General features: G+C 37.1%; 1 protein-coding gene and 1 long non-coding RNA gene across 2 annotated transcripts in view; one reads left to right on the top strand and one right to left on the bottom strand.

Annotated features, from left to right (window-relative positions):
* The window catches only part of CUBN (cubilin), a 288,990-nt gene that overhangs the window by 51,705 nt on the left and 220,376 nt on the right, over positions 1–16,909 (top strand). The window contains exons 18-21 of the mRNA XM_051820614.2: positions 10,740–10,884; positions 11,111–11,289; positions 14,130–14,295; positions 14,604–14,820. Of these exons, the coding sequence (XP_051676574.2) occupies positions 10,740–10,884; positions 11,111–11,289; positions 14,130–14,295; positions 14,604–14,820 (707 nt within the window). The remainder of the gene's footprint in view (positions 1–10,739; positions 10,885–11,110; positions 11,290–14,129; positions 14,296–14,603; positions 14,821–16,909) is intronic.
* The window catches only part of LOC127483446 (uncharacterized), a 56,138-nt gene continuing 44,419 nt past the window's right edge, over positions 5,191–16,909 (bottom strand). The window contains exon 3 of the long non-coding RNA XR_007909672.2: positions 5,191–6,383. This is a non-coding gene — a long non-coding RNA (uncharacterized lncRNA). The remainder of the gene's footprint in view (positions 6,384–16,909) is intronic.

Raw genomic sequence — 16,909 nt, 5'->3', positions numbered from 1 at the left:
CTCTGGGTGTGTGTGTGTGTGTGTGTGTGTATGTGTGTGTAACTCTGACTTTCAAAATAAATAAATCTTAAAAAAAAAATCGGCTCTCCCATCCCAGTACAGGAGAATTTGCAGGGAGTACTACAAGCAAGGCTAGTCCAGGGTGGACTTCTAGAGAAACAGTTTCTGTTTAGATATGGAAAGCAAACAAAATGTATGTCATGAAGAAGCTGCAAATATATTTAGTATGATACATTGCATTTGCTTTCTGAAGTCTAATTTACAAGTGGCATTGAATCATAGATTCACCATCTTTCAGACTTCTATGACAACCTTAGTAAGCTAACAAAACAAAGATTGTGCATCTCTTGACAATAAACACAAGTAGAAATTATTGATAAAACAAGTAAAAATACCCAAGTCCATGGAACCAACTCTCTCCTAAATAATTATCAGATTAAGAAGGGAATAAAATGTGCAATGGAAGACTAGTTACAAAATAACAAACAAGAGATTTGATATATTAAAACCTATGAGGCCGCAGAATCAGCCCTAAAGGCACTCGGATCTGGCTGAAAAGCCCATGAGAGTATTTCAGGCATGGAAAGCCAAGACACTCTGGCAAAAAGATCTCTGTGAGTGAGATCCCAGTGGAAAGAACAGGTCTTCAAAGAGGGAGGTGCCTTTCTCTGAAGGGAGGAGAGAACCTCCACTTTGACTATGACCTTGTCTAAACAAGATAAGAGTCGGAGAACTCAAGGGGCTTCCATAGCCTTGGAAACTCATGACTGGTGCATAGGGAGATTACTGATGCCATAAACAGGAGTGTCAATTTGTAAAGTCAACAACAGGAGTCACTATGCACTTACTCCTCATGTAGGATCTCTGTCCTTAATGTGCTGTACACTGAGGCTTAATGCTATAACGAGTACTCAAACAGTATATTTCACTTTGTGTTTCTATGGGGGTGCAAACTGTTGAAATCTTTACTTAATGTACACTAAACTGATCTTCTGTTAAAAAAAAAAAAAAAAAAAAAGAAACTATCAATTCCCAACTTGACTCTCACTGGGATTAAACATGACAATAGGTCTGATCTGATTTCATCATCATTTAAAAAAAATCATGTATTATTTTTCACTTTATGTTTCTGTGTGGAAGCAAACTGTTGAAATCCTTACTTAATGTATACTAAGCTGATCTTCTGTATATTAAGATAATCGAAAATGAATCTTGATGTGAATGGAAGGGGAGAGGGAGTGGGAAAGGGGAGGGTTGTGGGTGGGAGGGACGGTATGGGGGGGAAAGCCATTGTAACCCATGAGACGTACTTTGGAAATTTATATTCATTAAATAAAAGATAAAAAAAAAAAAAAAAAAAAAAAAAAAAAAAAAAAAACCTATGAGGCCGGCGCCGCGGCTCACTAGGCTAATCCTCTGCCTTGCAGCGCCGGCACATGGGGTTTTAGTCCCAGTTGGGGTGCCGGATTCTGTCCCGGTTGTCCCTCTTCCAGGCCAGCTCTCTGCTGTGGCCAGGGAGTGCAGTGGAGGATGGCCCAAGTGCTTGGGCCCTGCACCCCATGGGAGACCAGGATAAGTACCTGGCTCCTGGCTCCTGCCATTGGATCAGCGCGGTGCGCCGGCCGCAGCGCGCTGGCCGTGGCGGCCATTGGAGGGTGAACCAACGGCAAAGGAAGACCTTTCTCTCTGTCTCTCTCTCTCACTGTCCACTCTGCCTGTCAAAAAACAAACAAACAAACAAACAAAAAAAACACCTATGAGACATGATGAAACTTAACTCCCAGGTAGCGTCTTTAAGATAAATTAATGGAATCGTAATATTGCCAAAGTGGAGAGCACAGCAGGCTGAAACATTGTGGGGCTGTTTTCACTCTGAATTCTCTTTTAGTTCCTTCTCCCTTCCTCCCTCCACCTGGCCCTGTTACTCCCAGTTAGCCCTATACAGCACTCTCAAAATTCTCCTTGTCTTGATAGAAATTCAAGTTCAACAAAGACCTTCTTTTGTTATTTGGCACTGAAGTACTTCACTTGAGCAGCCCTAGGTTTGTTTGAGGGAGAGCCATGGCATTGGTCCGCATGAGCATACTTCAGATGGATGTGCTGGTTAGACTCATGGCTGTGATAAACAGAATGATTTTTAAGGGTTTAGATCTAAGCAGCAGAGAAGGAATAAAGCCTCTGTCAGCTGAAGCTCGACTAGTTGCAGCAAATAACCACACCAGAATGGGAAGAATAGTATTGTTTTCACATTAAGTATATTTTGAAATTAAATTTAATTTGGAGAAATTCCTTTCTACAGATGGCAGAGAAAAGGGATCATGGGTGATATTCAATAGTTTGCCTTCTTTAGTATATTGGATTTGGGGTTTTGCCAGAGACTAGAAACATTTGTTAGTTTCTGAGTTCTGTTGTCAACAGTTTTTCTATAACAGCTTTTCCTGATGCTTTTCAATGAAATGATAAAATGTGTGATTGCTCAAGTGAATTAATTCTACAGGCTGGAATAGCGAGAGCCAGGAAAAAAGATTGAGATGGCAGAGTCATCTAACTTTGGAATTACAAGAGTTTGCATGGCGTGAATTTTGCTATATGAAGGGGAGTCACATGCTTGTGTAGGAATCCCAAACCTAGTGGAACAGTGTGATGTAGAGCAGTGAGTAAAAAGAGAATATGGAAAGAGCATGAATCAAGAATGCTACAAACTTTTAGGTTATGTAGAGAGGAAGTTTTCTGTGATATGATGAAAATAAAATTGCATGAAAATATGATAAAATATTCAATTCCCTGTGTTACTAAAGGCAAAATATTTAATATATGCAAGTCTCAGTTTTCTCATCTATAATAAGGATAGCAATATTACTCTCCTGAAAAGGACTGAAAGAGATCATTCACTCATCTACTCACTGAGTTGTACTTATCAAACACCTGAATTGTCAAGTACTGTTCTAGGGAATGGGTTTGTAGAGATACATTAAACAAGTAAGCACACAACTACATAATTCCATATTTATTTATTTACTTATTCTTTGGAAGGCAGAGAGAGAGAGAGCACTTCCATCGTCAAGTTGACTTCCCAAGTGGCCTCAATGACTGGGGCTGGGCCAGGTCGAGGGCAGGATCTAGAAACTTCATCTGGATCTCCCACATGGGTGGCAGAGGGCCAGGCTCTTGGATCATATTCCGTTGCTTTCCCAGGCATGTTAGCAGTCATCTGGATCAGAAGCAGAGCAGCTGGGACTTGAACCAGAACTATGATTTTGGATGTTGGTGTTGCAAATGGTGCCTGTGCCACACCAGCCCCACAACTACACAATTTTGAGGGAAGTTAGTGTCATACAGAAAAGAAACAGTACTATGAGAGAAAGTAACAGATTATGGATTTTAATTGATTTGGTTTGAGATAGATTCCCTAAGGATCCATATTTGTTCTTATGTGGAGTTAGCAATACCATGAACCAAGAACAGGATTCCAGGGAGAGATGTCAACAGAGCCCTAGAAACCAAATTAAAACACAAAGTTAACAAACAAACTAAAAGAACTTGAGATAGTCTAGGGTGGCTGAATTACAAAGGACAGTAAAAGAGAAGCAAAGGTTAGGTAGGAGGGGCTGGCACTGTGGCATAGTGGGCAAAGCTGCTGCCTACAGTGCTGGCATCCCATATGGGCGCCAGTTTGAGTCCTGGCTGTTCCACTTCCAATCCAGCTCTCTGCTGGCTGGGAAGACAGTGGAGGATGGCCCAAGTGCTTGGGCCCCTGCACCCTCATGGGATACCCGGAAGAACTGGCTCCTGGCTTCGGACTGGCGCAGCTCCAGCCATTGTGGCCATCTGGGGAGTGAACCAGTGGATGGAAGACTCTCTCTCTCTTTCTCTCTGTAACTCTGACTTTCAAATAAATAAATAAATCTTTAAAAATAAAGATAGGAGTTAGAAACTGTGCTGTGAAATATAGAGCTTGAACTGTATCATAAATGCAAGCAGAAATAATTATAATGTTGGCACAGACTCTACCCCTCAATGAATGATCACTAAAAGTTAACAAAATGATGAGGAGGGGGAGTGAGAGGATAGAAGATGGGAACTGTAGTTAATAGTCATGAATAAGGCCTTCTAGGTAGAAGTAGACAAGTATTCTTTATTTTAGAAAATAAATTTTAAAAAGTCAGATACAAGATGAATTTCTTACTACAGATTTTAGAAGGGACACTACTTCATGAGACATAAAAAGCTTTAAAATGTTGGCCATGAAATATAGGACAAAAGATAAGGGTGGGCATTTGGTGAAGCTGTTAAGTCCCTGTGCTGGACACCCACATCCCATATTGGAGTGCCTGATTGTCAAGACCCAGCCACTGCACTTCTGATCCAGCTTCCTGCTAGCATGTACCCTTGGAGGCAACAATGATGGCTCAAGTGCTTCCACCCATGTGGGAGACCCATATGGAGACCTGATTTCCTGGATCCAAACTGGCTCATCCCTGGCCATTGAGGGAATTTGGGGTGTAAATCAGTGGATGGAGAACTCTTTCTCTATTTCTGTCTCTATGCCTTTCAAAACTGAATGAAAATAAATAAGTAACAAAATTTAGAAGACAAAGAACACCCCACCACCACCAAATAATTCTTAGTCCTTGTCTGGCTTCTCTCATCTCTATCCCTTACTCCTTATTCTCTCATTTGTAATGGGGCCACATCCCTCTGTTCCTTACTCATATTAGTTCAAAGCTAGTCTCAAAAATCAAGTCTTAGCTAGTGTGGCCCATCAACTGCTCATTTCACAGGAGACCATATATTAAACACTAGCATATGGTAGGATATTGTTTTCAGCTTTTGGATGGACCATGCCTAAGTGCCAGCATATATTGTTTGCTTTCGATTAAAATGCAATGCTTAATGGATTTTAGAAATTGTAATAAAAAATAAATCTGGATTCATGGAAGACAAACAAATGATGTGGCTTTGGAACCTGATCCATTCCACGTGTTCAAGCTTACTATTTACTAGGTTCTACATCTCACACTTAAAAGTTTCATACAAATTAGTTTTTGTTTTTTCAATCCAGTTCATTTGAACTGTCTCTACAGGGGAAAGTGTATTCATAACAAATCTATTTTCTGTGAGAAATTTCCTCTTTAGGAAATAGCTTAATCCATGCATTTAAAAATCAAAAGCCTGATATATTCACAGGATAAAAATCCTGGGTCATGGATTAAATACTGGGACTCTGGTCCTGAATCATTCAGTGTTTGCTACTTGAATAAGGTAATCAGTGAGAAATCTGGACCTGGTCCTCAGAATACTAGAATTTTTAATTAGTCATTGTCATCTCTTTGCAAATGTAATCTACTAAAAATAATGAACTTGTTGTTACCCTTCTACAAGTGATCATGATGTGTTTTCACCTGACTTCTTAAGACAAACTCTTTATTACCATAAATTGGGTTCAGATAATGGTCTTCTTTGTCTAGGCTATGTTATAATAACAAACTATAACAATAACCAGAAAAATGAAAAACAGTAACAAAACATTCCAGTGGCTTACAACACATGTTTATTTTCTGCTTATGGTAACATGTTGGTTTTAAATCAGTTCTGCTAAACAGCTCTACTGCTGCTTCCTATGTCTTCACTGTCTTGGAGCCCAGGTTCTTGGTCTTGTGAGAGGGAAAAGTAAAAGGTAGTTGAATCATGTAATAACTTTCACAGCTTCTACTTGTAAATGATTACTTCTCTTCTCACTTTCTGCTGGGGAAAGCAGCTTCTCTGGCTGAGCCCATAGTCAATGAGAAGAATATGTATTTTCCTAGGGAGATATGGCAAGGACCACAGATATTTAATCCTTTTCCTGGGGTTGGGGGGAGTGAATAATGAGGAGACTTTTTAGAGTCTATTCTAGTTCACAAGGACAATGGAGAGTTTCATTGTTGTTGTTTTGAAAGGAATGCAAATTTATAAGTCTTAGAATATTGAATACAAATTGTGCTGTAGTAGTATTTAGGATCACTTAAAGTATTAAATGAATTTTATTTCAATATCTCTTTCAAAGGGGCTGTGCTTAAAGTATTGCAATGTCTGGGATCCAAGGAGAATATAGTCTTTCAGAATTAATATTGTTTAATTTCCAGAGAGAGAAAGAAACAGAGCCAAAATCAATCGCACCTTCTAGGTTTAGGGCCCTTGAGCCCTATAAGTTCCTCTTAGAACATTTGGACTGCAGCTGCCTTTCTCCTTGTGGGAGTCCTTGAATTTCATTAGTTGGGGCCCAGAGGAATAGTCCACTTTAGCTTGCTCCAATGCTCTTTGGCTGTTTTCCTTCCTTTTTCTTATCTTCTAGTGGTAAAGCAGAAAAGAGAGACTACAGGCTTGGAAGAAGCAGATAGAACCTGGGAGGATTAGAAAGAAGGAATATGTCTTACTCTGCTGTGTGTCCTGCTTTTTGGTTTTCAAGAACTGTAGTATGTCTATACCTCTAATGAAAATTAAATCATCATATTACACTTTGAAAATAATGACCCAACAAGAATTTGTCAAATATCTATTTGCAAAGTTCTTTATTAGGTGCTGAAAGGACAAGAATTTTCTCTACCTTCAGAGATTTACTGTATGTTAAGAGAGAAATTTCATGTAACTTTACTACAGTCTGTGAAATTTGTGCTGTAGGTGACATCAGAGCTCGGAGAAGAGTTATTGGTCTGAGTCAGTAGCACTGCATGTGATTTCTTTCTCTGTATGTAAGACTATCCTATGGCTGACCCATAATTTATTAATCATCTCTATTATTAGAGCTTTAGAATAGCTTCAGTTCTCATTATTGTAGAGTGTACCTGATGAGAATCTGTGTCTTTACTGGCATCTTGCATATATTTATGATTGAGTGCTAGCAGGAAAGTGTTCCCAAGACTTACCTGTCCTATAATTTTCCAGAACGTTAAATTTCCACCAGTTATGGGTGCCAGGAACTGTGTAATGTGCACCCACCAGCTTTGAATATCATACTTTAAAATATTTCTCTTTATTGCACACTCCCCTCACCTAGGTAATTCCTATTTGTCTCAGTTTTGAAGTTATTTCTACTGAAAAGTATTCTGTCATCCCCCAATGAGTTCAGGGTTTTGAGTTATGCTGATGAGTTGTTCTGTACTTTAAGACATTTTTTTAAGATTTATTTATTGATTTGAAAGTCAGAGTTACAAAGAGAGAGAGAATGAAAGAGAGAGAGAGAGAGATCTTTCATTCGCTGGCTCACTGGAAAGTGAACAAGCTGGCTGCAACACACAGAGCTGGGCCAGACCAAAGCTAGGAGCTAGCAGCTTAATCTGGGTCTCCCCCATGGGTGGCAGGGGCCATGCCCTCAGACCATCTACTACTGCTTTTCCCAGGCCATTAGTGAGGACCTGGGTTGGAAGTGGAGCAACAGGGATGCAAATTGGCACCCGCATGGGATACCAGCATCACAGGTGGTAGCTTTACCTGCTATGCCACAGCACTGGCCCAAGGCTTATATTCACCCCTTCACCATTCTAAAATGAAATTCATTGATAATATAATCTCACTGTACACATTATATTAAAATCTAAATTTACAAGTATTAGATAATGATAAAGATAAATTAAAAGCAAAGCAGAAAAAATAGTCACATGTATTCAGCATATGGAAAGCCTGGACAAGCTGCATTTAAAGACATAATGAAGTAATCATCTTGTTTATGTCCTAAATCGCTATGAATGCTGCAGTACAGACATAGGCTGGCATGGCTGTATGAGCTGGTGACTGATTTTTCTGTATTGATGATCAACTCCTGGCAGATTTCCAGGAGGGAAAAAAAACCTTTCAGTTATATTCTATCTGTAATCTTGGAAAATTAAGTATACATTAGAATTGTGCAAAAATTAATTGTGTTTGATGTGTAAATCAAGCTAGATTTTATGCTAACTAGTAGAACATCTGCCTATATAAATATCTTTGGAGAATTCTCATTGTGTGAGACTCTGTCATATTCCAAGCTGTCTAATGTCTTTGGTCTCTAGCCACTAAATCCCAACAGTGCCCACCACAATTGTGATAATAATTAAAAGAAAAACTAAAATGTGCTCACAAATTTCTCAAATGCCTAATTATGGTATCTACTGAGAACCTTTGTATAAATAAGGATGTAGAACCCTGTACTTTCTCAGATAGCTTATTTATTTTTATTATTTATTTATTTTTAGCGATTTATTTTATTTGGAAGGCAGAGTGACAGAGAGGGAGAGACAAGGAGAGAGATAAAGGAGATCTTCCAAATGGCTGTAATAGCTGGGACTGGACCAGGCTGAAGCCAGGAGCTGGGAACCTCATCCAGGTCTCCCACATGGGAGACCCAGGTACCCAGGCATTTGGGCCATCTTCTGCTGCCTTCCCAGATGCATTAGCAGGAAGCTGGATTGGAAGAGGACCAGCCAGGATTCAATCATATGCTTTTAAACAACAATATTCTCATGTGTTTTAAGTTCCTTATGGAGCAATGATTATCTTTCTTTCTTTTTTTAACAGTTATTTCTTTATTTGAAAATTAGTGTTGCATAGAGATTGGGAGACACAGATATCTTCCATCCACTGGTTCACTCCCCAGATGGCTGCAATGGCCAGGGCTAGGCCAGGCTAAAGCCAGGTGCCAGGAGCTTTATCTGGGTCTCCCATGTGGATGGCAGGAGCCCAAACACTTGGACCATCTTGTGTTGCTTTTCTCAGGTCATTAGCATAGAGCTGGATTGGAAGTAGAGCAGCTGGGACATGAATTGGCACCATACGGATCCCACAGTGCTGGCCTTCAGTGATTAGCTTTCACACTGCTATCACCAGAACACTTCCTGGTATTTGTTGATATCTTTATAATGTTAGTTACAAATATTTGTTACTTATTACTATTTTAATGGCTAGGTCTTCCAGGATAATTTTATAGAACAAGAGTCATATTTGTATCCATTGACTAATTCCTGATTGTGATGAGAAGTCTGTAGTGATTCACCTTTAAAACATGTCAAGAATTGGGGCCAGTGTTGTGGTGCAGCACTACTGCCTCCCACTCGGGCATCCCAGGTGGGCTATAATTCGTGTCTGGGCTCCTGCCACACATGTGGGAGACCTGGATGAAGTTCCTGTCTGGCCATCTGAGGGAATGAACCTGTGGATGGAAGGGCTCTCTTTCTCTCTGTCTCCCTTTTTCTGTAACTCTGATTATCAAATAAATAAATAGTTTTTTAAAAGTGTCAGGAATCACAACAGCTCTCATTTAGTCTATGTTATCTATTAGCAGACATTTTACTAAGGAATATACTCTATTTGCTTCAGCAACCCCATGAGCTAGGCTTAGCTTGTTGAAGGCTCTTAAGTAGATAGTTTGTAATTGACAGAGGTGGGATTTGAACCCAGGTGCATAGATGATATTCATGGCCGCTTCACTATAAGATATTAGCTATTGATTCAGAACAGGTAGTCTTGATTATTTGAGGAAAATTCTCTTTTTCTCCTAACTTTAAAAGGTTTGCTTTTAATAAATCAGAAATACTAGCAACCTTTCTGGCATGGAGCTGCCATATCGCTTATTTTTTTGATTTGTTGACAAGATAATATATAATTAAAAACCTTTGTATTATTATTATTACTGTAATTGATTTTATATACAAAGCTAACAATAGATTGTGAATTTATTTTTATTGAACTATGGTTAGGATTTTTCACCGTATATTAATAGGTGAAATCAACACATAGTTTTCTCTGTTGGGATTTAGCAACAGTGTTTTGAGAAAAATTAGTTGAGAATTGTTCCATATTTGATGGTATCTTAAAATAAATTATATTTTAGAATTACCTATTCCTTAAAATTTTTAAAGGACTTGCCAGGTAGGGCACCTTCTGAGTGTTAGGGGATTGATAATGTTTTTGATTATATCCATGGCTTATGTCTATTTCTTTTTCCTCTCCTTGAGATAACTTCAATTTTTTTCCGGGAAATGACCCATTTCAAACATTTAAATATAATAGGATAGAGTTGTACATGGGGACTATATATTTTTAAGTTCCTTAGTATCTTTGCATTTGTAGTACCTTTGCTATTTTTAGTATTGTCTATTTTTTCTTTATTAGACTGGCTAGAAATCTGTATTTGTATTTTATATCCCCATCCTCCCTCCATTTCCCTCTGAAAAGCAGTTCTTGAATGTATCTATGAATTTTTTCATTTGTATTTTATTTTTTAGGTTTTGCTTTTATTTTTACTTTATTCTTCATTTTAGTATTTCTTTCCCCCTGCTGATTTTTTAATTTGACTCCTTAGGTTCTCTTTCTTTTGTCTCTTTCATCTTTCTTTCCATCTTTCATTTTTCTCCAACATGAAAACAGTTTATTCTGTGACCTCCTTTGATTACAGATTTGGCTGATATGTGTAAATTTTGGTAAGTAATATTCTTATTTTTTGTTGTTTCCTAGATAGTCCACAATTATAGATTTATTTCCTCTTTGACATTATAGAGATTATTAGGAGAACATCTTTAAAATTGTTATGCTTTTAGATTTTATTGCCTTAAGATTTTACCATTGTTTACTGTTAACCCACTGACTGCTTTCAGATATAAAATAAGTATATAACCCAAGTTGGATTATCACTTTGAATCTACCATCTCCTCATCTCCAAATAATGTCACCACTGCCAATGTATTTTATTGATTGAGATGAGAGATCTATTTTATTTTTCTGTTTAGGTTCGAGATGATAAAACCTTACTGGGGAAAGTCTGCGGCAATGAAACCCTCTCTCATGTTACATCTGTTACTAATACTATATGGATCAGGTTTAAAATTGATGCTTCTGTTGAAAAAGTTAGTTTCAGAGCTGCTTATCAAGTTGGTAAGGAAACTTATACTTAATTTTTAAGTGTTTAATTTAATTTGCCTGATTATAACATTTTAATTTCTTGAAATAACTTAGTCATTTAGTCAAATAGCAAGGAAAATATTCTCACCAAAGTATTACATTCTTTTATCATATTAGGCGAATTATACTTTGTAATAAAATTGAGAGTAAGAATTATTCATCTTTGTTCAAGCATTAACATTATTTTTTATATTTACAGCTTGTGGGGGTGAATTAACTGGAGAAGGGATCATTCACTCTCCTTTTTATCCTAATGTATATCCTGGAGAAAGAATCTGTAGGTGGACTATCTCCCAACCCAAAGGTCAGGTAGTTCTTCTCAACTTCACTGCATTTGAAATTGGAAGTTCTGCACAGTGTGATACAGATTATGTTGAGGTAAGAGTGAAAAGCTTTGGGTATTTGTATTTGTTTGTATTATCAAAAATACGGTGTCATGTTATCTGCAAATGAGTTAAAACAAAAAGTCATTTGTGTAGATCAGCATCTTCTATGAATATTGATGTAACATCCCCAATGAATATTTGAATTCCAGCATATAAAGAGGATTATACACGAAGTGGGACTTATCCCTGGAATCCTAGTTGATGTAACTTCCAAAAAATCAATTATTATTAATAAAATAAAGGACAAAACCACATTATCGCCTCAGCAGATACAGCTCTGACAAAATCCAACACCCTTTCGTGATAAAAATACTCACCAAGTAAGAAAAAGAAAGGAGCTTCCTTAATCTGAGAGCATCTATTAAATACCGTATATAATATCATATTTTTCACTAACACTAATTTAATATAAGGCTAGTTATAAATTATATCAAGGTGTCCATAATTATTGAAGGAACAATAATTTCCAGAGAACTCTATTCTACTATATCTCTTCCAATCTTTCAGATGTATTTCCATAGATAATGAGGAAAATAATATAAACTAAATTTTAGTGAATGAATTTTTTTGTTTTTGTAAAAAATTATATAAAGAGAACCTATGTATAATACCATATTTAGGCCAGAGCCATGGCTCAATAGGCTAATCCTCCGCCTTGCGGCGCCGGCAAACTGGGTTCTAGTCCCGGTCAGGGTGCCGGATTCTGTCCCGGTTGCCCCTCTTCCAGGCTGGATCTCTACTGTGGCCAGGGAGTGCAGTGGAGGATGGCCCAAGTGCTTGGGCCCTGCACCCGCATGGGAGATCAGGAGAAGCACCTGGCTCCTGCCATCGGATCAGTGCAGTGTGCCGGCGGCAGCGCGCCGGCTGCAGTGGCCATTGGAGGGTGAACCAACGGCAAAAAGGAGACCTTTCTCTCTGTCTCTCTCTCTCACTGTCCACTCTGCCTGTCCAAAAAAAAAAAAAAAATACCATATTTAAAGATAAAACACTAATCACTTTGCTCCTATAATGAGTACAAAAACCAAAGATGTTTATTGTCATGAGTTCTATTCAACATTATATTGGAAATTATAGATAAGGCAATTAAGCAAAGGAAAGGAATAAAATGTATGTAAAATGGAAAGGAAGTAAAACTATCACAATTCATAGACAACATATCTTGAATATAAAAATTATTAGGAATCCACACACATCAAAAGCTATTAGTACTAATAAACACATTCTTTAAGTTGCAGGCTACAAGATCAAAAATATAAAAATAATTTATTTTATATACTAGTAATAAACAATTTGAAAATGAAACCAAGATTTATAATTACATTATAATAAGTACATTTCTGTAAAGAAGTATAAAATATGTACCCTGAAAATGAAAATGTATTACTGGAGGAAATCAGGGAAGACCTAAATGAATGGGAACCTATCTCTCATCTTTATGGATTAGAAAAATTAATACTGTTTAGGTAGCAGTACTCCCCAGATTGATCTGAAGATTCAGTCTAATCCCTATCAAAATCTCAGAGGTTTCTTTGAAGAAGTTCATAAGCTGTTTGTAAAATTCATATGAAAATGCAAGAGTATCAGACTAACCAAAACATTTTTGAGAAAAAACAAAGTTGGAGGACTCATTTTCTTATTTCGAAATTTAGCTCAAAGCTGTAGTAATCAAGACAATGTGTTATTGGAGTAAGGATATAAATATAGGTCAGTGGAACAGAATTGCAGGTCCAAAAATGAATTCATAGTTTATGACCAACTGATTTTTGGAATGAATGCCAAGAAATATCAACAAGGAGAAAAAGACCCAAATATGTAACATAAAATCATTAAACTCTTAGATGAAAACATGGTCAGTTGGTAGTTTCTTAACAGTTATCCATAGAGTTACCATTTGAATCAGCAGTTCCACAGGAGAGTGAAAATGTATGTCCACACAAAAATGTGTATCCAGATATGTCTACAACCATTATTTGTAATGCCATATAAAATAGAAGATTCAATTATTATTCATAATTAAAAATCAGAAGCAACTTAAATGTCCATCAGTTGATGGCTGGATAAGTAAAATAGATATATTCATAAAATGGAATGCTCTATGACACTAAATAGGAATGAAGTAATGATACATGCTACACTGTGAATGAATATTGAAATCATATTCAACATAGAAGAACATAGTCACAGCTTGTTACAAAAGATCACATATTGTGTGATTCCACATTTGAAATGTACAAAGTAGGTACTTTACATAGACAGAAGGTGGATCGATGGCTGCGCGGGGCTCTGGTATTGGGCAAATGGCATGTGACTAGAATTTCGTTTGGGGTAGTTAAAATGTTCTAAAATTGTGTTCATAGATTGACTTTTGCTGTGTTAATATAAGCATTAGAAAAACAATTATTCTTAGAAAATAGATACCTAGGCCGGCGCTGGGGCTCACTAGGCTAATCCTCTGCCTGCGGCGCCAGCACCCCGGGTTCTAGTCCCTGTTGGGGTGCCGGATTTTGTTCCAGTTGCTCCTCTTCCAGTCCAGCTCTCTGCTGTGGCCCGGGAAGGCAGTGAAGGGTGGCCCAAGTACTTGGGCCCTGCACCCACATGGGAGACCAGGGGGAAGCACCTGGCTCCTGGCTTCAGATTGGCACAGCGTGCCAGCCGTAGTGGCCATTTGGGGGGGTGAATCAACGGAAAAAGAAAGACCTTTCTCTCTCTCTCTCTCTCTCTCACTAACTCTGCCTATCAAAAAAAAAAAAAAAAAAAAGAAAAAGAAAAGAAAAGAAAAGAAAATAGATACCTAATAAAATAAGCTTGACTATATCTTTTTTTCCCCTTTAGATTGGTAGCAGTTCCATCATGGGTTCTCCTGAAAATGCAAAGTACTGTGGCACAAACATTCCTCCATTTATAACATCTGTGTACAATATTCTTTATGTCACGTTTGTGAAAAGTTCTTCAACTGAAAACCATGGTTTCATGGCTAAATTCAGTACTGAGGATTTAGGTAAGAGATTGTCTCTTTCTCTTCCTCTTAGGCTTATATTGGAATAAATGAACAGTGGGAATAAAACATGTAACAATTATGTAAACTATAATAACTTTTAAAGTACACTCAAAGTCAAAGAATATATTTCCTAATCAACATATATCAATAGTTAATTGGTATCTATTTATAATCAAGAAAATAAGAAGCATATAAGAAGTATTTTTCTTTGGAGAGCTTAAAAAGTTAGGATCAGCTTTTTTGTTTTGACATCCTGGTATCTCATTAGTTACTTGTTTGTGATAATTATTATAATTTTATTTCAACAGCGTGTGGAAATGTTCTTACGGAGTTGACAGGTACCATTCAAAGTCCAGGTCATCCAAATATCTACCCCCATGGTGTAAACTGTACCTGGTATATATTACTTCAACCTGGCCACCGAATTCGTTTGGTGTTCAAAAGTTTTCACCTACAGTTTGATTACAATTGCACGAATGACTACTTAGAAGTTTATGACACTGATTCTGGAACATCTCTTGGGAGGTGAGCTTATTTTCTTTTTAATGCTTATTTATTATTTTATAGAGTTTTATTCAGAGAAGGACAAAATTGGTTATACATTTGCCATTTACCATCTATTTATTCTGTCTTCTTTTAAAAATTGATAGATAACATTGTATTTTTTAAACTTTTATTTAATGAATATAAATTTCCGAAGTACAGCTTATGGATTACAATGACTTTTTCCCCCCCATAACTTCCCTCCCACCAGCAACCCTCATTGTATGTTTTTATACAACATGATGTTTTGAAGTATATACATTGTGGAATGGTTAAATCTAGTTAATTTACAAATGTGTTATCTCAGATGGTCATCATTTTCTGGAGTAGTATACACAATATTTAGTCTCTGTACATTTTTTCAAGAATACAATATATTGTCATTAACTTTAGTGACCTTGCCTTACAATAGATTTTTGAAATTTATTCCTCTTATGTAGCTAGAATTATGTATCCTTTGGCCAGCATCTTCCTATCTTTTTTTCCCCTCAAACCACCCCCACCTTTGGTAAACACCATTCTATCCTCTGATTTTATGACATCATTTTTATAGATTCTGCATATAAGTAAGATCATGTGGTATTTGTCTTTCTGTGTCTGGCTAATTTCACTTAATGCAATGTCCTCCAGGTTCATCTACATTGTTGAAAATGGCAGAGTATCATTCTTTTATATGGTTGAATAGTTTTATTGTATATGTATACTAAATTTCCTTTACACACTTATCCTTTGTGAGGCATTTAGGGTGATTCTATTTCTTCACTATTGTGCATAGTGCTGCAATAAATGTGGAAAGGCAGATATATCTTTGACATTTTCTTTGGATGTATACCCAGGAGAGGAATTGCTGGATCAATTTTTAATTGTTTGAGGACCCTCCATATTGTTTTCTATAATGACTGTACTAGTTTACATTCCCAACAACAGTGTGTAAGGATTCTCTTTTCTCCACATTCTCATCAACACTTCTGTCTTTTGTCTTTTATGATAATAACCATTCTAACAGGTATGTAGTAATAATATCTTGTGATTTTGACTCGCGTTTCTCTGATGATAAGTGATATTGTGCATTTTTTTTCTATGCTTGTCAGTCATCTGTATGTCTTCTTTTGAGAAAGATGTATTTGGGCATATTGTCCATTTTATAAGTCAGATTTTTTTCTATTGAGTTGTTTGAGTTCCTTATATATTTTGAATGTTATCCCCTTGTCAGATATCTGGTTTGGAAATATTTCCTCCCATTTTATAGGTTGCCTCTTTACTCCATTGATTGTTTCCTTTGCCATGCTTAAACTTCTCAATTTCATGTAATACCATTTGTGTATTTTTGCTTTCATTGCCCATGTTTTTGAGAATTTATTATAAAAATCCTTACCCAGACACATCATCATAAAGCATTTTCTTTATGTTTTCTTCTAGCAATTTTATAGTTTCCAGTCTTATATGTAAGTCTTTAACTCATTTTGAGTTGATTTTTGTATATGGTCAGAGATAAAGTTCTTTCTTTTTTAAAGACTTATTTATGTATTTGAAAGTCAGAGTTACACAGAGAGAGAAGGAGAAGCAAAGAGGGAGAGAGAGAGAGAGAGAGAGTCTTCCATTTCCTGTTTCACTCCCCAGTTGGCCACCACAGCCAGAGCTGTGCCGACACGAATCCAGGAGCCAGGAGCTTCTTCTTCATCCAGGTCTCCCTTGTGGGTACAGAGGCCCAAACACTTGGGACATCTTCCACTGCTTTTCCTAAGTCATTAACAGGGAGCTGGATCAAAAGTGAAGCAGCCAGAACATGAACCGGCGCCCATATGGGATGCCAACTTTGTAAGTGGCAGGTTTACTCACTATGCCACAATGCCAGCTCCTGCTAGAAGATGTTTTGTTCCTAATTCAATCCCTTTACTCTGGTCTGATCTATTCAGATTTTTGATTTCTTCAAAATTCAACCTTAATAAGTTGTATCTGCCCAGAAATGTATCCATTTCCTCTAGGTTTTCCAATTTGTTGGCATACAGTTGATCATAGTTTCTAATGGTCCTCTTTATTTTATTTTTTAAGATTTATTTATTTATTTTGA

The sequence above is a fragment of the Oryctolagus cuniculus genome, chromosome 13, assembly GCF_964237555.1.
Source record: "Oryctolagus cuniculus chromosome 13, mOryCun1.1, whole genome shotgun sequence".
In the NCBI taxonomy this organism is placed as follows: Eukaryota; Metazoa; Chordata; class Mammalia; order Lagomorpha; family Leporidae; genus Oryctolagus; species Oryctolagus cuniculus.
Note: the sequence above shows the minus strand (reverse complement) of the source record. Positions and strands in the feature narration are given on the sequence as shown.